Source organism: Pseudomyrmex gracilis, unplaced genomic scaffold (genome assembly GCF_002006095.1).
Source record: "Pseudomyrmex gracilis isolate BER0280 unplaced genomic scaffold, ASM200609v1 scaffold_829, whole genome shotgun sequence".
In the NCBI taxonomy this organism is placed as follows: domain Eukaryota; kingdom Metazoa; phylum Arthropoda; class Insecta; order Hymenoptera; family Formicidae; genus Pseudomyrmex; species Pseudomyrmex gracilis.
The window spans coordinates 15,231-39,460 of NW_018021413.1; the positions used below are offsets into that span (position 1 = coordinate 15,231).

At 33.4% G+C, this 24,230-nt stretch overlaps 1 protein-coding gene across 1 annotated transcript; it reads left to right on the plus strand.

The window, feature by feature from the left end:
* Window positions 1–4,717: 4,717 nt before the first annotated feature.
* Window positions 4,718–16,176, plus strand: LOC109861556. The gene is made up of 3 exons (XM_020441253.1): window positions 4,718–5,577; window positions 14,882–15,403; window positions 15,497–16,176. Exons 1-3 carry the CDS (start codon window positions 5,267–5,269, stop codon window positions 15,795–15,797), a joined length of 1,134 nt encoding a protein of 377 aa, XP_020296842.1. The 5' UTR covers window positions 4,718–5,266; the 3' UTR covers window positions 15,798–16,176.
* The last annotated feature ends 8,054 nt before the right edge of the window (window positions 16,177–24,230 follow it).

A 24,230-nucleotide genomic window follows, 5' to 3' on the forward strand; every position in this document is an offset into this window, starting at 1 on the left:
ACTATAGTATAGTTAAATTTCAGAAAGCTTAGCTTCACGATTTGCAAATACGCGCATAATCTACAGTATACATAACGTGTACTATGAATAAATACGCACAAATCAAAACACATCTATAGTGCGTGTATACACAAAACAAAACACTGTATGGACAGTTACTTACAAAAGTTAGGCTTTGAAATAAAATGAAAAGAACGCAATGAATCCAGGCGCGAGTAGCTCGCGGTATTATACTCTTGAGGTGTATCACGATAATCTTTTTAATGCGCGCAGTTTAAGCGCCATTTCGTTGCTCGTGAACTTGGCGCGAGGCACTACCGCGTGCCTCTTGATTTACAAAAACGGAGCACCCTCGGAGGTCAATGACCTTGACACATGTTGTCAAAGACACCTTCCTGAACTGCAATCAAAAGATTATAGCCGTTGCTCGTTGTTTGTTAAAAAGTTATAAACAAAAGAAGTTGCGTCAATAAATGTTTATATTTCGACACCATGTACATTTTGTATCATTTTTTTCTTTATTATGTGCAATAGTTTACAAAATCATGTCTGTTGTTATTGTAATACAGTATGAATATTATTTGTTGGTTCACAATTCAATCTTATTTAGTGGGTATATTTCAGACATTTTGTAAAACATTTGTCTATGTATTCCTTGTGTACGTAACGACGTTTGAATAAAAACTCAGCTATGTAAAATTTGTAATGTTCTATTGATGTTCCAAAACGCGGAATATTACTTTGCATATTTTGCCAGATTCTTTTTATATTTTGCGTGAAACAATTGAGGTATGAAGGTCTATAAAATTTGCTTTATGATTTACTGTATGATGAATGTAACCGTATTGATGTTATTATATGCCTTTTAACAGTCACTGTATATGATAGATTCAGAAGCAATGTGGTTTCTTATCACCCTCAATAAAGTTTTTGCAGTAGTTTTTACGAGAAATGTAAACAAGCAAAAAAAGCTACAAGGCCTCTTAACGAGACTACTTTGTTTATGTTCTTCTTGTTCGTGTTGTAAGCGTGTAGGGGAGTGCCCTTCTTCCTGTACCCCCCTCGAGGAACAACATATACACTCTCGACGTGCAACAACAATTTAAAAAAACGTGAACAACAATAAAATAAAAATTTCTTCATTTTTTCTGCAGGAGAGTGAACCCCTCCTGCCGACACGCTTACAATATGAATAAAATGTACGTGGTGTTAGGAAAATAGGAATTTATTTATAAAACTTTTTTTGTTTATAACTTTTTAACAAACAACAAGCGACGGCTAAAACGTTTTGATTGCTGTTCATAGAGGTGTTCTTGACAACATCAAGGTTGTCATTGACTTGCGAGGGTGCTTTGTTTTTGTAAATTGTTACGCTGCGGACACCGCGTGCATGTTGCTCACGCCGAGTGAACACCGCGTGAGCGATGCGTCTGTTCGTCGTCGTGCGACGGAGTTGTTGTAGAGAAGACACGAAGCTCGGAGCTATCACAGCGCGCCTCAATAATTTGCCTGGAATTGTATTGTCGCTGTATTACGTGTTTTAACATTTTACCGACCGCTAGCGTTTCAACAGCATACGCACGTCCGACCGGCCGCTCAGCCACGGAGCCGATTAATCGGGTACCGGTCGGTAAGCGTTGGCGACAAAAAGCCGATTAATCGGCTACCGATCGGTAATGTGTTAATAAAGTATTGTAAAGAGAAGATGCGTTCTTTCTTTGCCGCGGTGCGTGCGCCGGTATCGGAGACTGGCGAAAGGAGTTTTCTCGCCCCTGCGAGCGTAACAATATTTACCAAAACACGACTGAACAAGTCTTACTACACTGTCAGATTAGTATAAAATTAGGGTAGCATTAAGATAGAATTAGGATAAGATCGATACATCGGTGTAAATCGCGTCCATACTGATTGTATCTGTATCATATATCATTTCTTTGATGTTTTGGTAAAATATCGATTCCAAGTGGATCATAGTCGTAACGTAACGTATCATTTTGATATGCAAATACTATACGGAGACACAATACGACATTTCGTTTACACTTAGCTAATCATGACACGCGATCATGATATGATACGATGAAATGACACAAGTCTGGACCCATCTTAAAACAGCCTGGCACGCTTCGCGCGGTTATCTTTTATTATATACAGAGAAGTACACCATATCGTGCCGCGTCAGGGAAAATATTTTTTGGAAATTTCTCCCCGGCTGTTCCTACTATTGCGCGCCGTTCTTCTTCGATCTCTGCCAGCGGTCTAAGATCGAAGGAGAACGGCACGCAGTAGTAGGAACAGCTAGGAAGAATTTTCCAGCGCGCGGTAATAAGGATACCTGGAAGATAAATTTTCAAGAAATACAGTACCTTCCATAAATTTAGAAATACCCTATGTTTTACAGGTAAACAATGGCATAACAGCGATTTATGCATGTTTCAGTTTGAATACAATAATTGTAAGACGTCCAAATAATGATAAATATTTTTATCTAGAACACTTATAAGCTTGTATATGCCGAAAATATATCAATTATTTCGTGGCATTGTGTTTGCGTTGTAAATACAGAAAAACAGTATATCGTTAGAAGTTGTTTAATTATAGTTCTTGTAAAAGTGGTAAACTATTCGAGTCGCAGATTGATTTCAAACTCCGTAGAAATTGTAAAAGCTACAACAAATATCGAAAATAAAGAAAAACAAAAACAATAGAGAAACAAGTAACAATAAACAAACAATAAACTAGTACGCAAAATGCATTTCTGAGTTCTTTGATGCCACGAATTGATTGTTCGATATATCTATATACAAACTTGTAGATAAAAATGTTTATCATTTTAGACATCTTAATATATCTAAACCAAAAGCATCCTAGTCAGCAAGTTCACGTGATAATGACGTCAGATTTGATCTGCAAAACGTCAATTATGACATAAAAATAACGTGATTTTAACGTACCACGTGATTATGTCACATCTTATTGATGTCATTATATTACGTCAAGTAGACGTGACTATAATCAAAAAAGATTCACAAAAATAACACGTTATTGTAAATGTAAAAAGAAAATAAAATACAACACTTAAAGAATAGTAGTATCAACATCCTACATAGCACGTAATATTATACTGCATTACAGTAATATTAAAATGACCGTCGAAATGCATCAGTAATATTACGATGATATACAGGGTGTCTGATAATGACCGTATAATCGCTCGTAGGCAGGTAGAAGGGATTCTTCTGAGTCGAAAAGTCCTGAACCATTTTTTTCTATTACATATGATAAAGGAGTAATTATTGAATAAAGTAAGCCAATCAGCGCCGCTCACGCACATCAGGCGCGCGGCTCACTGACGTGCGTTCGGCTAAAGGTCGGCGCTGATTGTCTTACTTTATTCAATAATTACTCCTTTATCATATGTAATAGAAAAAAATGGTTCAGGACTTTTCGACTCAGAATAATCCCTTCTACCTGCCTACGAGCGGTTATACGGTCATTATCAGACACCTTGTATATAAAAAAAACAACGCTTTATAGAAGGAAAATTAATTCGGATTTTCACTTGAATTAATTTTTGGAGATCTGATTCAGTTTGTCGATCAACTGATTAGCTCGATGAAAGATACCGGGCCCGGAAAAAATTTTAAGGTAGTGGTGAGATTTTTGAACTCGAGATATCCATATTTGCAGCTCCTGCACTCAGTCCGCTAGACCACTTGTTCCTTACTATAATGTAATTATTTTTGGCTCTTATGACCGAAGATTTCATGTTTGTAATTATTCTTCTTTACTTATTCTCAAACTATTCTACACATTTCATTTAATATTTAATAATAAGAAATATTTAATAATAATTGTTCTTATTATAAAATTTAGATTACTACAATAAATTTAGTAATTAATTTAGTAATCATTAAATATATATTTATTATATATTATGTTATTTTTAATCGCAAAAAAATTTAATACATAAAGGTAATCAATTTACTAAATTATACGTGGCTATTTATCTATAAATAAATGGCTATACTTATAAATAATGTATTTCAAGATATAATATTAGTCAAAAAACAAATGTTATTAATAAACATATTATTATAATTAATGGTTGAATATAACTCAAGTTTATTGTTAGAACGTCATTTAATCGTTCTATTGATGTCATATTGAAATTCAATATATAAGTTGATATATGACGTCAACGCGACATCTAAATGACGTCATATCGGCGACGTCAACTTTTGATATTACAAATGACGTTAAAATAACATACCATTTATATTACTTAACGTCGTAGTCATCAAAATCACTTCATAATCACGTCATTATCACGTAAGCTTGCTAGCTGGGATGCACAGATCGCTGTCATGCGATTATTTGTAAAACGTAAGATGTTTCCAAACTTATGGAGGATGCTGTACTTCCCCTGACGTAGCACGATATGGTGCACTTCTCTATATATGCTATAGTATAAGCTGCTATATCAGCTCCTCCCATATGTTGCTACGGTAATACCGCGAGCGCGCGAAGCGTACCGGGTCCCTGTATATGTATACAAGGTGTCTGAAATATTTTGACACAGCTGAAGTATGAAAGTAAAAATTGGGTCAATCTAAAGAGAAAAGTCTTGTACCATTTTGCAAACTTTGTAATAGGTATTGAGTGATTAATTAATACATGTGATCCAATGAGCGCGTGGGAAGCAATAGTCCGGACTCAGTAGGCGTGTATGATTTTCAATTGTAAAGAAAAATGGCTTACTTTATGCATTCTCCTAAGAGATAAAGAGAGCAAAAGAAGAAGCAAACAAGCTAGTGGCGACTGACACAGCTTCTTCTGCAATCAGCTGATTTTCACAAATAAAAATCGTACACACTTACAGAGTCCAAATCATCGTTTTTTACGCGTTCATTTGATTATATGTATTAATTAATCATTCGATAACTCGCAAATTTTGCAAAATGGTACATGACTTTTCGATTCAAACTCCAATCTACTTTTACACTTCGGCTGTGTCAAAAGTTTTTAGACATCCTGTATATTATGTATGTGTGTGTACACACACATAGTAATACGTATATTGCATATTATTTAAACACAGTAGTTGCACACAGGAATTAAACAAGAAGCGCAAAACGTGATTCAGCATGACATAAACTTGCTGCTACAGTCATTCTAAGAAGAACTTTTGGAACGAGCTTAAAATAAGCACAAGAAAAAGAAAAGGATAGATGGGCAAACAAACAACAAATTACGTGTGAACAAAATGTCCGAAAGCGAGACAAAGCCAGCTTCGCCGATACCTACGGTGATGTGCGCACAATGCGGAGGTGATGAAGGAAACAGTAGTACTTTGGTAACCACACAATGTCCGGCTCTGCAGGTCACCTCGCGGATGTTGCGTTCGCCGAGTCACGAGAGCGTTACTACAGATCTATCACTTTTTAGTGTGTCGTCGATTGCGAGCGATTTGCGAAGTACTAACAGATTAATTACCTTTAAGTCTTACAGCGACGCGCACTTTATTGGGCGAGGACCTTCTCCGAAACCTGACTCCCGACAGATTCAGGGTAACAGGTTCGTATAATATTTATATCATGTATTGTAATAACCTAAATTTGTACATATCATATATACAGGGTGTTTGGTAATTGCCGAAACACCGCTTGTAGACAGGTAGAAGGAGTAAAACTGAGTCGAAAAGTCCTGAACCATTTTTTTTAATAATTACATATAATAAAGGATTACTTAATGAATAAATCAAGTCAATCATCGCCAATCTTTAGCCGAGAGCACGTCAGTGAGTCGCGCGGAGCGCATTATATTTTATATATAGGGATATATATATATATATATATATACACATACAGGGTGTCCCAGAATTGCCGTACAATCTCTCGTGGACAGGTAAAGAGGATTATATTAAGTCAAAAGATTTGTTACCACTTTGCGATTCGCAATAATTACCGAAATCTTAATTAATAAAGATCTGCAAATAAGCGTGCTTTGCGCGCTCACAGTTGTTACCCGTAGCAACAGTGCAGGAAGAGCTAATATAACAGCATGTAAGAATCGCAACCAATTCTTAAAAATGTCTTTATTTTGTCTCCAAAGTAGTACTCAGAGTACAACTTCTTACAATTTATAAGTATTTGCGCTCGCAATGCTTGACGTGACTTTTTATTTAAACTTTGATTTAGAACTGCTTCAAAACTGCGATCCGGATCCAAAATCCGGAGTTTTTGTTCAGAGATCAGGGAGTGGGGATTCCTTGATCTCTATCATTTGATTTGTCCCTTAATTATCTCCTCCATGATTTCTGTCGAATTATCACTCTCTCATTCGCGGATCTCTCAAAGGCGAGTAACTCCGCCTACGTTCGATTTCTAAGTCAGTTGAGTCATCGATTGTTTAGATTTTGGTGTCGGCGCATGTCTTTCTTATCTTGTTTATATTAACATGCGACGGTCTTTGCCTCTCAAATTTTATGGTAGTCTCTTTGAAGCGCCGAGAACTATGGCGAGCACGTGATCCGTGCGTGAGAGCTTATTGTTCATTATACCCCTTCTGTAAAAGTTGATCGGAATTCAAGTTCCTCGGCTTGGTTTTGTCTAATGTTTACAATACGTTGTTACGTCTTGGCCCATGGATACGGTCGGGCTGTGGTGTGACGCAACAGTAAACGCGTCGATTTCCATATCTCTCTTTACAGTGGACACGGAACTCCCGCTGTCGAGCGAGTTTGTTTATATTCGTCGACAGGTCAACGGCGTACGCCGATCTTATTCTGTCTAGCAAACACTCACTCGTTGGTCTCTTTTTAGGTCTGAGACGCAAATCTCATTTACCAAGGACGGGACCTAGCGATTTTAACGAGGAAGTGAGAGTGGGTTATACGGAAAAAGGATAACAAAGAATAATTCCTTAGTTTGATTCCACACAATATAAAGTAGTTATATTTATGTAAAAAAAAGACAAATCAAAATCTTAGCAAATTACTAACATACAGGTGTGTTGAAACTAATACAATGACGGAGTGCATAATCGTTTCGTACAAAGTAATCTATAAGCTAGGGTGCAAGTGTGAGAGAGAGAGGGAATACAAGTTGTTTAGTGCAGCCAGCCTCTTTAACCCATGTTTACCCAACTTAGATCATCTTAGGAATGTATTTTCTTATGTCAGTTGACACATTCGGTTTTGTTTCATTTCTTAGGTTCCGATAGATTTAATGATAGGAATAAATTTGGATGTATCATGATTCTAAGACTGATATTCGAAGATAAGCGGGCTTGTTCGTTTCCGTGATTCAGGAAGGAAGTCAGAGGTTATCTAGAGCGATTCAAAACCGCGGACGCCTGTCAGCAGTCATCCGAAGCGATTCAAAAACCGCGGATGTCTGTCAGAAGTCGTCCGGAGCGATTCAGGATCGCAGATATCCTTTCTAATCAAGGAAGGAGGGGAGAAGCTATCTTAAACAGTTCAGTACCGCGGCTGCTGTGTCTAATTCGTGCGAGACTTTATCGTTTTTCTCTCTTTTCCTCAATCTCTATTTCTAGTTCGTGGGATCTCAGTGAACAATTGGTTTCTTAAAACACTTACTAGATGGTTGAGTGGCGGCGGTGTCGGGCTGCAGGTACTCGGGAGTGGAGCGTTGAATATCAGTGCGGCTTCGGTGTTCCGGCTTTGACACTCACGGTACCGAACTTTACCTTTCGACTCGTTGCACCACGGCACTCCCAATCTTTTAGATTAGCGACTCTCAACTGCCCTCGGTTCTGAGAGTCCCGGCTTATATACAGTTTTGAGTAAGCGAGGACTCTCCCAATCGGAAAACTCAGTCGAGCTTCGCCAGTTTCCATTTGTTAGTTAGAAGTCGGGTAAACTTCGTGAGATCGCCAATCGGCGACGATCTCTCGGCTTGGTCGGCTCGTCCGATTTTCCAGGGAAGGGAAAAGAGAGAGTGTTGGTTTTCGATCACGCCACCTAGACCCTTTGCTATTTGTATATAATAAAATTGCTCGTGGCGCCGGAGTTCTATTTGCTCCGGCTGGTCTAATTTTTATGAGCGGTGTTCTTCCTGGCCCGGAGATATCCGGGTTTGTTTGGAAAGTTGCTCGGGATGTTTAAACAATAATAAAAATTTCTGTTCGCTATCGTCTACAAAGGAATTTTTTTGGATCGTTGCTAGGTTTATTGTTTTCGGGCGTCGACACGATTTCTATTTGCGCGCCTATCGCGTCGAAGTCCGAGTCCGTTCGTGTTATTTATTGTTTCTAAAAAAAAGGAAGTCACGTTGCAAGAAAAAGGGGCCCGTGGAGTCCCCAGGACGTAACAACGTGATCAGATTTGGATCGAGATATCTCGCGAGGCTTGCTAGTCTCCGCTTGGCAACTTATTACTTAAACTATTTCTTAAAATTCTAATTAACCATTATAGTTACGCGAGACGTTACACGTACAATGGTCACAAGCATATAATATAACGTATACATAATGGCAGATAAAAACTAACGATGGCTGAACGCGAAAGTTTTATTTTGAGTAGCAAATTACGAGCGATTACTCTTATGTTTTGCTAATCAAACTAAATAATTCTAATATCGAGATGTGTCGATAATGAGTCTGTTTACTTATTCTTGCGTTGCAATGTTTATCGTGCTGTATTATGGACGAGATATCAACAAAATGTCTTTAAGTGGATTTTTTATTCTAAATTTTTAGATGACAAATTAAAGTATACGAGATATTACGTTTGTAGCACTTTCGAATAACGAAAGTTGTGATGTGAAATATCTCGTCTAAAGCGTCGCATAAGAGATATCGTGTTGGCGAAATATCTTGTTCATAGTAACAAAAGAATTAAGATACGGGAAGAATTTCATACAAAAAAGAAACAATTATAACTAATCTTTTAGTGGAGATACGAATGTATTACTGATTGTTATTGTTATTTCTTTCTTTACTCTTGCTTGTACTTATTAATTTTGTTACATATAAAAAAGAAACAATATTTAGAATAAAGATAAGTACAAAAAGTTTTTGTATGTAATAAAATTAATAATTAAAAAGAAATAAAGAAATAAATAAAAATTACAATTAATAATACATTCGTATCTCCACCAAAATGTAACTTACAATTTTTTCTGTTCTCTATGAGATTCTTCCCGTACTTAACCCTTTCGTTACTACGAACGAGATATCTCGTCACAACTTTTGTTATTATTAAAAGTGCTATAAACGAAATATCTCGTATACTTTATAATTTGTCATTTAAAAATTTAGAATAAAGAATCTACTTAAAGACATTTTGTTGATATATCGTCCATAACACCCCGCATAAAAATTTCTCCACATGTCCCCAAATTAACCTTAGATTTCAAGTAGAATGCCTAAAGTAGGTATATCTCATACAATTCCGATTGGAACTTCCATGCAAATTTCAAAACTAGTTTTTCCATTGGAAATTTAACCTTTACGTTGCCGGACCGTCTATATATAGACGTTGAGCAGCCTATCAAAACATGCATAAACTTCCACAAGAAGTATATATAAATACGTATAAGTACTCGTATATACTGTATGTACACACATACACTCTCCTCCACACACACACACATACGCGCGCGCGCATACATATTTTGCCCCTGAATGTTACATGCTCAATTTTTTACAATTGACTAAGGACTCGGTACACATTATAATCCTATACTCAGTTTTGGTAGTAATTAAAAAAAAAAAAAAAAAAATTTAAAAAATTTAAAAATTTTAAAAATTTAAAAATAAACAAAACAAATACGCGATAAAAACATAACAAAACAAAACAAGAATTAAAAAATGAACAAAAACTGAAAAAAAAATGGAGCCACAATATCTTTCTACGTCCCGCCATTGACTCTGGGTAACGCTGAAGGAGAGTTATACAGCCCTAAGAATTTACTGTACACAAAAACTAACTTCACTATCGTTTTAAGTGACCTCAAAAACTTAAAGAAACGGACTTTTAAACGAAATAAAATGTTTTAATTTTTTACGGTGGCTTCGCTGCCGTCTATATATAGAGGCTACCTGTGATCGGAACTTTATATAAGTTATATGTGAGATACAGACACAACATTTAGAGATTTTCTAAGGGAAATAAAGCTCTCCAAATCCCGGCAGCGTAAAGATTAAACAGAAACAATACAGGAATTCTAAAGTAGACAAAAATTGAGATTTTGATGTAAAATTAAAAAAGAAATTCCAATTTTACACCAAGTATTTAAAATCCTAATATTTTAAGAAATATATAATCTTATATAAAATATAATACATATCTCTTTTGCTACGGTGTTGCAAAACCCCTACAACTTTTGTTTGAAACATAGACGCTTTATTCTTAATATGTATTATATCAAGTACAAAAAAATGTTGTGTGTGCATAACATTTTTATTAAAAAATTATTTTATACTAAAAATAATACACATAAATGTACATATATGTGTACACACTTTTTTATGTCATTTGCTAAATATTTAATAAAAAGTGAATATAATAACAGTTCTACAAAAATATAGTTTTTGAAAAACCTGAATAAACAAAATATTTTCTAAGTGATTTTTTTGCTGAAAACAAATCCGACGGCAAAATTGGCCTACTACATTAGATTTTCGAAAAAATTAAGATTACATGTGCCAAAATTAGTAATTTTGGTTATATTTACTATTATTCTGCCGTCAAAGTAAATTGGTTTTTTGCAGTTTTACTTACATCATATCTAAGTGTTATCTTTTATCTATAATATGAATTTATATTTATTACCGTACAATTTGTTTATACATACATATAATAACCATATTATAAATCAGTTATATAAATTGATATTATTTATAAATGTATGAAATATAAGTTTATTTGAATTAGTAAGAAATAAATAGTAAGAAATAAACAATTAGTAAGAAATAATTAGTAAGAAATAATTAGTAAGAAATAAACAATTTTATAAAATAAGTAAAATGCCAAAGTGCGTGACTCAAGTACGTTCTTGTCTAATAAAACTTTTATCTATATTCAATTTAATGATTTATAATATGATAATTATGTATATAAAAAACCGTAACGCGTAATAAATATATAAATTTATATTATAGGTAAAAAATAGCACTTTAATGTGGCGTTAGTAAATTTGCAAAAACACATTTAGTTGGTCGCAAAAAATAGTAAATATGACCAAAACTGCTAATTTTGCCACATTTAACCTCAAGTCTTTTGGAAACCTGACATGATAGCAGGTAGGCTAATTTTGCCTCCGGATTTGTTTTCAGCGACCAAAAATCTATTAAAAAAGTTTATTCAGGTCTCAAAACTATGTTAAACAGTATAATCAGCATATATTAACAAAACATTTGTTCGCGTAAAAATGTACTTTAAATTAACAATAATAAGAGAAATATTTTTATCCATTGTTCTAGGTATATTGCAGTGCAATAATTTTAATAAAATAATAATTTAAATAAATAATAATCGAAATGTGTAAGATAGCTCGAGAATAAGTATATAAAAATAATTATATGTGTTAGTAAGGAACACAAGTGGTCTCGCGGACTGACAAGAGGAGACTACGACGTGGTCACACACACCAGGCGCGCGGCTCACTGACGTGCGCCTGGCTAAAGGTCAGCGCTGATTGGCCTGATTTACTCAACAATTACTCCTTTATTATAAATAATGGAAAAAAAATGGTTCAGGACTTTTCGACTCAGTTTTACTCCTTCTACCTACGAAATATATGTCACACCAATTCTGGGATACCCTGTATATATATATATATTATAGTAAAGTATATACAGTACATATATATATTTATAAAAAAGAAACAGGCCGATACGAGCAAAAACTAAGATAATGTGGTTAAAGTAAAGTTTTATTTAAATAAAAGTGTCAAATGTTTCAAAGAATAACAAATTTAAATACAATATAAATGAACAACATAATGCTTCTATTAAGATCTTAATTAAACCAGAAGCAATTCTGTCAAACATTGAGTCTACATCCCTCTTTAAAATAAAAAACAACTGGTTTGTAAATCTCAGTGAACACAATATTCCACATTCTGTTATTAGCCTTTTACAATTGGGTGAGAATTTTAGTCTACCTAGTATCAACAAAAAAAATTTTATTGAAGTTATTAAAGATGTTGAATGTAGTCTCTGACAATGCAATAAGAGATTTGTTGAATCTTATTGATCTAACCTTATCCCACTATTAATTAATCATCTGATAAAAACTCTGAAATTAAGTGTCATTGAACGTGAATTGTTATTAAGAGCGAAACAGGTATCTATTTTCCGTAAGGATCATCCTGACATTTTATTTACGCACGCGGATAAGGGTAATGTCACTGTTGCGCTTGACAAAGCTGAGTATTTAAAAAAAATTAATGACATGCTTGATGATCATCTAGCTTATTTAAAAGTAAATAAGAATCCAACTAGAACGATTGAAATACGTTTCAACCAGTTGTTGAGATAGTGGGTTCGGGATGAATTTATAAGCGAATTAACTAATAAATCAATAAAATCCAGCGATAATTATATTCCGCGTGCTTATGGTTTGCCCAAACTACACAAACCGGGCTTTCTATATAGACTCATTGTTTCATCTATCAACGGTTCGGTACATCAATTTGCTGAATTTTTACATAAAATTATTTTTAAAAGTATTCCCGAAACGGATAGCCACATCCGTGACAGTTTCGATTTAGTTGAAAAGCTCAGTGAAATTCAATTACCGCAAGAGCACATCCTCTTATCTTTGGACGTTGTTTCCTTATTTACTAATGTGTTTATTAACTTAGCATTGAAAAGCATAAAATTACGCTGAAAACATATCCGTAGTAATATAAAGATTCCTCTCTCTAAATTCTTAGAAGCGATTGAATTTGTTTTATCACCCACCTATTTCTTCTTTGACAGTAACTTTTATAAACAAATTTATGGTGTCTTTATGAACTCACCGTTGTCACCTATTATTGACATGGTCATACAAGATCTGGAGAAATCAGTTTTAAAACAACTTAAATTCAAACCGGTATTTTATTTCAGGTACATTGATGACATAATTTTGACCGCATTTTTAAATAAACTAAATGACTTACTAAACAATTTTAATAATTATGACGAAAGATTGAAATTCATTGTGGAGATACAGAATGACTTTTCTTTCAGTTTCTTAGATATCAAATTAATTGTCTCTAATAATGTAATTCTTTGTGATTGTTTCTATAAATGTTCTTTTTCAGGAAGATATCTAAATTTTTACTCAGCTCATCCTATTTCTCAAAAGATAGGAACTATTCGGTATGACTGATAGAGCATTATTATTACATCCTAAATTTCATGAGAAAAATTTGCATTTTATGATTAACATTCTTATTTCAAATAATTACTCACTGGACTTGATCTTTAAAGTTTTGAACAATTGGATAAAATTTCTTGTTAATAACAAACTTAATCCAATTAAAAACAATTTTTTCACAAATTTTGATTTTTCCACTAGGAATTTTTTTGTCATTCCGTTTATAAACGGTTTATTTCTCGCAATTTCTAAATATCTAAAGAACCAAAAGAAGGAGGGATCTTAAATTTTTACTAACTTATAAATCTTTACTGGTTTTTCGTCTAAATAAATTAAATAGATTTATAAGAGTTCTTAAAGATCCACAATATCACCATTAAAAAAATGTAATTTATAAACTGTAATGGCGGTTGTGACGTCTCTTATGTTGGACAAACAATGAGGATGCTCAAGACAAGAGTAGCAGAACATAAAAATCAATTGAACCACAATGTAGAGAATATTTCTGTTGTCACTCAAAATCGTATTGACAGATCATTTCGACTGGAAAAATACGCAGATTGTAGATATTGAGTTTTTTTTCCAGAGATTTGTATCTAAAATGATTCACATTAAATTGCAGAAAAATTCTATCAACATTATGTCAGACAAACTCAAAGCATATTTTTCCTTTCTGGAGTTTTACAAATCGAAATAATCGTTTGTCTTGTTTGCATTTCCTCATTGTTTTTCTCATTTCGGCGCGTGATGTTTGTCATTTGACTTGTTTCGTTGTGAGAGAAACCTGTAAAACGTATGCCTAGCCAGTACGTTGATATAGTCTTTGTTTGTGTCCGTGGTACACCATCTTCTTGACATTATTTATATTTAAATTATTTTTGACTACTTTCCAATTACCAGACTTTTGGAGACTTACACTGGCTGCATCCGCTTTCTTCAGGTATTCTCTATTGCAATTTTATTTTTATTTTTTGATTTTAGTTATGGACTATCTAATTTGTATTTTCGCGTATTATTTGTATACATATGTTACTGAAGAAGATCCAATCTTGGATCAAAACGTTCGACATTTTTATTTAAATAAATTACTTTAACCACATTATCTTAGTTTTTGCTCGTATCGGCCTGTTTCTTTTTTATATTTATATTTTCACGAGCTTACTTACATAACATATATATATTGTTGCTCTCACACGCGCGGTACGACACTTCTGCACTCCTCGGCGCGATTCTTTATTGACTCGCGAAGAACTTTATTGACTCGCTTTACAAACAGATATATCACCCGAGTCATCGAAGCGTGTTTACACGTTGCGGAATCTTCAAGTCTTTGCCCCAAACGCCGCCATAAACAACCATCATCAAGGAAACTTCTCTCTTCTTTTCGCCGCACGAATAACGCGGCCGTGCATACCGGGCGGTCTCGCAACAATATTTATATTTTTTTGCTAATAATACAATATAAATATATACAATATAAATATATGATACAAAATAAATACAATATAAATATGTTTATCTAACTTATTTTTTTGTATATTTTGCTAGGCCAGCAGACATACCTGAGATTCTATGGTTCGAGGAGGAGAACGAGTTGATCCGTAGTTGCGGAATGTTGTCATCGGCATTAGGATTGCGCAAGAGTTTTAGTACAAGCGACGTGTCGCAACTACCTAGTCCGGATGCGACGGAAACCAGTGGCCTCCGAACGGCGGTGTCTGCTCTAGCTCTTGATACTGCTCAGCGTAATACCTTGCTACTGGAGCACGCTAGGCTGGGCCATGCTTCGAGATCTTGTAGCACATGGGTGGCTGTAGGTGAACCAGTGGCTAGTACATCTCAGCTTCCTAGTCCACATGGTAGTGCTGCACAAGAACAGCAACAACTGCAACAATCTCAACAACAATTACAAGTGCAACAACAATCGCAACACTCTTCCTCAAACGTTCAATCGGTGCAGCAACTACCGCCGCAACCTCCAGTTCCTCCTCCACCACCTGTTCCCTTTACCGGAGCGGATCTTGTTAGATCTGTCAATAAAAAAGTTCGACAAAACTATATACGACGAAGGTTAGTAATATAATAATTTGCATTTTTCTCTTCGAAAAAAAGTTGTGCTATACAAGTTTAATAATAAAATTAAGCAAAAATGATGTTTATTAGGCTACTAACTACATATCGTGCTTTGGAACGTCTTTCGCAAAGTGAATTTAACTTAGACCAACTAGAAGCAGCAGCTACTGCAGCACAGACTTCTCATGGAACAACTTTATTGGTGCCCGGCACAGCTGCACGAGTGTCTGGTGCTTCCCTGATTGGACGGAAAGAGCGGAATCACGCACTAACAGTTCGTGATGTAGAGAGAGAACGTGGGAATCAACTATCCAAGTACGAAAGAAATATGATGATCTTCAATTGGCTTCATACTCTGGACGATAGTGCAGTTGTAGACAGTATTGAATAAGAGATAAAAACAGACAACGTGCAACCTATCGTGCCTCTAAATTTGTTTCTTTTTGGTACTACCTTATTAAGGATATTTTGTCAATACAAATATCGCATTATTGCAGCCCGGAGGATAGTGTTAATATATTAGGCTTCTGAATTTAGCTATTGAAGTATAATGTCTAAAAAACAAAGGTATGGTATATGAATTTTTATTTTATACTATTTATGAATTTCTATTTTATACTATTTTTTTATTGAGATAAATTAGTTTCTTTTGCGTATTTCGCTCTACATACTATTACAGCAGTTATCTACTAATTGCACGATTTATAAAGAGAAAATTTAGTATATTTTATACAAATTAATTACAGTGAATACAAATGATACAAAATGTATAAATGAATAGAAACCTAAATTATTTTATAAATGTAATGATACAAGTTGCTTCTTTATATAAATTTAAAGTGTATCTGTACTATTTATATGATATTAGATTTTTTATTAGGATATACATATATATATATATATATGCCAGAGAATTACTTATTCTATTAAGCTTACTCACGAATATGATATTATATATATAAGTTTATGTTTTTGACGTCATACTTCAATATAAATGCAATGATAAGTCAGGAGCTAAAGCTAAAATAACTATCGCAAGACATCCGTCCCTTCTTGTCTAGCGATACTGACCCTGATAGCCACCTGTCTGTGTTTTTGCTGTCATGTTGCCGAAAACAAAACGCTTGAGGTTTCAGCAAATTTAGAACAAGGTAAGTCAGGCATTTGTCTTTGGTTTGACATGACACGTATTCAACATGTGTTGCCGACAACTTGCTATGTATTTGTTGTCAACGGTTTATCACTAACATAAAGAGCAACATGACAACAAGTTGCCAACAACACGTCATAAATTTCAGCAAAAATACAATATGTCGAAAACGGACAAATATATATTCACTAACACATCGCTCTGTAAAAGGGGAATTAATTAATTCGAGATTTCACTCGAATTAATCTTTGGAGATCTGATTTATTTCGCCGATCAACTGATTAACTCGATGAAAGGTACCGGACCCGGAAAAAATCCTAAGGTGATGGGTAGGATTTGAACTCGAGACCTTCATATTTGCAATCCCTGCGCTCAGTCCGCGAGACTACTTCCTTACTAAAATATAATTATTTTTGTGTACTTATTCTAAAAGACGGTCATTCGTTTTCGACATGTAATGGACTACAAGATAGAATAAATATATGTCAACAGTTTTTACCAACCATACGACAGAAGTACAGACATCGGTGTCTTGTTTTGTTATCGTCATGTTGCTCTTATGTTGCCGAAAACGAATGATAAAGCAAAGAGTTTTCTATGAATAAAAGTCATTTTGTTGACAACGTAATGAGCAATAGTTGCTCTTTGTTTGCTCTGAATCTGCTGACACAAAATGTCTCAAATTTGCCTTCGTGTTGTCGATTACGTATGATTGTTACCTATGCATCATGTATTCAGCAAATACACAGCAACTACTTGAAAACTTCAGCTCAGCATTAAGTTACATGATTTTGCAAAACATACTTGGCTATCAGGGGATGCTGATTACGAGCGCGCAACCTAAAGTACATCTTGTATAAAATAAAAATTTTTTTGATTACACATGCACAAAGTGTACGCATCCACGCAAGATCTATAACATTGTATTTACACACACACACACACACACAACACATTTAGTCATATTCTATACTAATTTATATATTGTTATGTTCAACCACGGACATTGTTATATATAACACGCTTGATAATTTCAAAGAATCAGAGTCCCACGCTCGAACTTCTGCGATATCTTTGTAAATCTACCTCTTAAAATCTGATGTTATTAGTCCGTTGTCAAAAATAACTTTTTTTCTTTTTTCTTGTTTGGCTTGAACATACAAACAACATGTTAACAGTAACAATATATTTAAAGGGGACTTAGATGGGTTAAAATTAATTCACATTTTGCAAATTGCGGAAAACTGACAAAATATATTAAAGTTGTTGTTTTATTTAAGGGTGTTCTATTTAAGTATCGCATTGGATTACATTGGTTACTTGCCAACTCTTCCAACTTTGAGCAACGTATTAAGAGAGTACTGGATACTGATTATAGAGACCTATAAACAGTTTCTAAGATTTTCACTGGTGTCGTATTTACTGCATCAAATCAAACATGCTTTTACAGAAATAAATAAATTGTGCCAACATTTCTCGCTAAGTACTTTTGATTGTCGATAATAAGCAAAACTTTTTACTACTAGTTTTCTTTTATAACATCATTATATATTTATGTGGTAGAATTATTTGTAAACTTAAACTTACCTAGCAATAAAAGTACAACAAAAAAGAATATAATGAGACATTCAGATTATATGGTCAGAATGTCTAGTTGATGAGAAAAAAAGATATTTGTGATGACAGTATAGGTTATGACATAGGTGATGACAGTATAGGTTATCATATGCTATCATTATGAATAAAAGAAAGAGCATTATATATCCATTTTCAAAAGCACTATGTAATATTTTATATTTATTTGCATCTATAAAAGCACTTTTCATGTAATGCAGTAAATAAAATTAAAACTTAGAGAAATTTAGGTTTTTTAAATGTCGGTTTACAGGTTTCTATTCAGTTAAGCAAAAGGCTTTTAGTGGAATGCAATTAGACACAAAAAATAAAAAACCCAGTTATTACCTCGGAACCCAGTTATAATAAATAGATTTTCGTAAAACTTGTTTTATTGTATTTTTAATAATGAGCAAAAAGTTTATCTATTTAAAATTATCGTTTATGATTACTTAATTATTTAAATAACACATGACTTCTAAAACAAAACTACTTTCAGGACTAACCCAGCAAACAATTTCTGACTGCGCAAACCTGGCAACAGAAACTGTGTGCAGAAACGTTACAATACGGAAACATGCTTTGTGTGCTGCCAAAGCTGTTAACACACAGACACAAAAAACGCAACATGGTCATCAAAACTTACCAAAACCATATCCTACTGAGGACACAGATGGATATGGATTTAGTGTGACGGTTGGCGACAAAATCGCGACATCTGACAACCAAATTATTTGCTGAGAACATATATAACATGTATAAATTTGAATATTTACACGTATTTTGTTAAAAATTGTCTTTTTTATGTTTCTGTGACTAATTACAAAAAAACTAATGACTCTATTGCAAAACTATGGATTTTTTTATAATTAATAATTATTTGTTTAAATAATTAAATAATCATAAGCGGTAATTTTTAATGAGTAAACTTTTTACTATTCATTATTACAAATACAATAAAACAAGTTTCACAAAAATCCATTCACTATAACTAGGTTCCGAGATAAAAGCGTTACTGCACTCCACTATTTGTAAGTGCTCGTGAAATTCCTAAATGTTTGATCGTTTCAAAGATAAAATAATTGCAATTCTAAATGATACTTTTTACATATGTGGTATGTGCGTGAACTTATCACAAAAAGCAATTTTAACTCCAGTTGTCAAACTGCTTGCAACAGTAAAAAATTAGAATACAAGAAATTACCAACATACAAATATTATAAAACCAAATTTAGAATTATTGCCCGTCTAGTTAGTGAAATAAAGCCATGGAAAAATTGTAATATAATAATTTCTTGAAGCATAGGCAGGTAACAATGTTAACAGGCAAAAACGTCGTCTCTCGCACGACGTAATTGGGTCTTGACATTTCACTTTTTTGTGATTTTCTTTCCGTTATACTCAAAATTTTTTAAACGTTGTTTTAGGATCTGTATCGAAATTAAGAAGTCATTTTATTAGCAGTTTCGATTGACATCTAAAACACCTGGCAGAATTGGATACACGCGTGCGACGTTGATATTGTCGTTCAGTGCAAAGCGTGAACATCCGTTACTGAAAGTTTCTCGCATCGGCAAAAGAAAATAAAAGTACGAAGGTTTTGAACATAATAAAACCAAAGAATATATATAAAATCAATTGCGAGCAAAAGAGATGTCACGTATATTAAGTAATTTAAAATTACATAATAATAAAACTACTCATTTATTTCGACAATAATAACATGCCGGTACAATATAAATAATTTTTTAAAACAATTTTTTTATAAATCCATAAAAAATTATTTTTGTAAGATTTTATTAAGATGATTAAATAGCGATGTTATTTACCATGAAACTTTTGTATAAAACATTTTTTGATATTTCGAATTATTTGTGATATATATTAAAAAAAGCAAAAACCTTCTTTACATATGAGGAATGCTTTCACTCCTTAAAATTGATTTTGCCGTTACCGAAAATTTTTACATTTATTAATTAATCGCCTACATGTATGCAAAATTTCATCAAAATCAGAAGTTTCCAGTTCGAGAGATTTCCTTGTTAGTAGCCGAATTAATAGGTTTGTTTTAACAGTACGTTAATAAAATCGGCTGTCACAAACCATTGCACGGTATATTGCAAAATCAAACACTTTTGTATTGTGAACAAAACGTTTCGATTTTAGTATTCAGTAGGTTTGTTTTATTTCTCGCACTGGCTGCACTAGTTCACAATCTATCTTTTTTTATCCATATTAGAAGGTAAAAGATATAGACTGAATGAACTAGTGCAGCCAATGCAGGGAAATAAAACAAATCTAATAAAGCTATTGGAAGAAATACAGAAAGTTTGATTTCGACTTCTAGCCACGGGATATTTTCTTTGCAGCACTTTTTGAAATTTTACATAGAGAAAAAAGGATTGGTTTTATATATACAGAAAACAACTTTGTTAATTATATAGTTCTAAAGACTACTTTCCGATCTCAATACTGTTAACGTATATTATCAAGATCATCACTTGAGTAATAAAGTTTTAGCTGGCCGTCGATGTTGATTAAAAAGTTATTAACAAAAAATGTTTGAAGGCTGGGATGTAAGTATTTGTCATTAGAGAAAGTCAAGCACAAATTAATCTCTAGAATAATATCAAACTTAAATCTTTGTGTTTTTTTCAGTGTGTGTCATCTATTAGACATTAGACAAGTATTGAAATTTTACTGAACTCTCATTCATTCTTGGTCACATTGAAAACTTTTTAATCTACCCTCGTATATAGAAATGTATGATTTTTTAAATATTTAGAATAAATACAACCTCAATATCCGCAAGCAATTTGGAAAGTTAACTTGGTTTTAGCCTGTCTAAATACGATATGTACGATTTGTACAATTTATATTAAATTTGTATTATATTTATATTATATTACAGTTTATATTTAAATTTGGTATAAAAATTAAAGTTTATTACAAAATATTACGTTCAGAGTTGCAAGATCGAGCAGAGAGCAACGAGAGATCGAAGCAGTGAAGATACGTACAGTGCGGAGCACCATATCGTGCGCCATGAGGAGAAGTAGTTCTCCTCCGGCTGCCTCCTACTAGCACGCGCCAGCGGCCCGAGATTTAATCCATATGTACCGGCACGGTTACCGATGGTACATACCGACGCGGTTACTAATAATACCGACAGCCATATGTTACCATAAAATTATCGCGAACATTGAAAAGAGTAACTGCATTGAAAGTGACTTTAATATTGAAAGTGACTTTAATTTATATCATATTTATTTATTTAATTATTAGCTTTTACGTGATATAAGAAACTTACTTACGGTATGTGTAAAAAAGTAAAATATCTTTAATTAAGAAAGTAAAAACCTATGACAACAGATAAATGTCATAGTGAATCAATTATTAAAAACTTAAGAATAAAAAATAACATACTATAATAGAAGTATGAAAAGGTAAGAAGAATGACACAAAAATTATTTTATATAAATTTTGAAGCAGTTACGCGAGATTTTATTTTATAGGTTTGCGCTCAGAAATGTTCTTCTGTAAAATATATATTTATAAGAAATAGTTGTGTGTCAAGTTGACCTCCAGGTTCAGAAATAAATAAATGGTGTCCAGGAAAGAAGCGTTACTGAACAATATGCTAGATGGTGTGCAGATGTGTTATATTTTGAAATAATTAATACAGACGTTTCGACTATACATTTTTAGTCTTCATCAGTGCTCTGAATNATAACAAAATTGGTAAAATAGAGGGTTATTANATGTCGTGTNAAATACAAATATAACTTAAAAAATAAAAAATAATAAAAAACAAAGTTGTAACATACCAATATATAATCACAATCACGAGTAAGACGACAAGTATAAAAAATTCATAATAATCAATGTTTAAAATATAAAAGATGTTATTANGTTATAAATCGATGTTGTCAAGTCAAAGTCGTCGTCTATACTGAGTATGATGATAAGAGAAAAGTCACATTTACAAATAATTTGGTAGAAACGCTGCTTTATGTTGTTGTAGCGGTAGAATTGAATGGTCGGAAATACATTATTTAATATGTCATTAACAGAAAGATCATTTAATTTTGTCCAACAACGGTAAATATATGTTGTCTAACGTGTCTGTGTCTTGCATTTTATTAAGACTTTGTGTTTGCAATTTAATGTGCAACATTTCAGACGTGAGTCTTTTAATGTAATTGGATTCTAAGTCCAATATTTGTGTGGAATCCCAATTGAAACTGTGTTCAGTTTTTAAAAAATGTTCAGTTAAGACAGAGCTACTATCACGCTTCTTGACGTAATTCATGTGTTCTTTTATCCTTGTTTTAACTTGTCTCTTCGTTTGTCCTGTATAGNAGTAATCACATGACTCACATGATATGCGATACACTACATTGCTTTGTTGGTATTTGTCGATAGGATCTTTATGAGTTTTAATAAATTTATTGAGCTGATATAAATTACGGAAGGATAATCTTGTATTCTGTATCTTATCAATAAGTGGGTTGAAATTGTTGTTGTGTGGAGTTGGAATAAATGGAATCGCAAAGTATTTTATGTTTGTTTCATCTTGTGAGTCAAAATGTGTTACTTTATTGTTTAATTTGGTTTCAAAAAGTGATTTAATTCTTTTATTAACCGTTCTAAAAATTAAATCTAATGGATAATTATTTTTGATTAAAATTTGAATAATGAGACTCAAGTTTTTAGTATGAAAAGAAGGATCAGATAAAAGAATAGCCCTGTCGACCAAAGTATATATAGTGCCTATTTTATGACAAGTGGGGTTCTGTGACAAATAATTCAAGTATCTTCCCGAGAAACTAAAAATGTATAGTCGAAACGTCTGTATTAATTATTTCAAAATATAACACATCTGCACACCATCTAGCATATTGTTCAGTAACGCCTCTTTCCTGGACACCATTTATATATTTATAGTTCTGACAAGAACCGTTTAATGTGACTCTGTAAAATATTTTTTGTGGCTCTGAAAAAAGCCCTTAAATGTGTAGTTCTGATACGAGAGAGATATTTTTGTTAAATAAATGTGTGGTTCTGAAAAGAACTGTTTCTAAGAGCTTTGACTTAATAGTCGACCCAATAATTGTTTTGGTCGACAACTTGTTGCAGTCTAGTATTGATCGATGCATTTAAATTATAAAATAACTCTGGCTGTGTTCTTAAGTTCTGTTCTTAAATTCTTCATAATTAAAAGTATATTTATACTTTTCTGGAAAACAGAGTATGTATGAAATTTGGAGCTATCGCAAAGCCACGAAAATCGCGACAGGCGCGGCGCGAGATCAGAAAGTGCGGCGCGCTTTGCGATCTCGCGCCGCGCGCTTTGATCTCGCGCTACGAATGCCGCACAGAAAAATGATTACCGATAAAGATAAAATAAAGCCAATCACCAAACCGAGTTTGTTCGCGAAACTACTGATTTTTTATCAGTCCTTTGCGACAGCTCCAAATTTCATACATACTCTGTTTTCCAGAATANTATAAATATACTTTTAATTATGAAGAGTTTGGACCTCCGCACAAACTCTTTCTTAACGCGTTACGTTACGTTAAGTTGGCTACGAACTTAGATTGATACGTAAACTTGAACGTCATTCAACGCACAACCTAATATTTAACGTAACGTAACGTTAATTACTAGTCATAAACTTAGATTAGTATGTAAACTTGAACTTTATTCAACGCACAAACTAGTACTTAACGTAACGTAACGCGTTAAGAAAGAGTTTGTGCGGAAGCCCTTTAAGAACAGAACTTAAGAACACAGCCAGAGTTATTTTATAATTTAAATGCATCGATCAATACTAGACTGCAACAAGTTGTCGACCGAAACAATTATTGGGTCGACTATTAAGTCAAAGCTCTTAGAAACAGTTCTTTTCAGAACCACACATTTATTTAACAAAAATATCTCTCGCGTTTATCAGAACTACATTTAACGGCTTTTTTCAGAGCCACAAAAAATATTTTACAGAGTCACATTAAACGGTTCTTGTCAAAACTATAAATATATAAAAAAGACTTGACGCT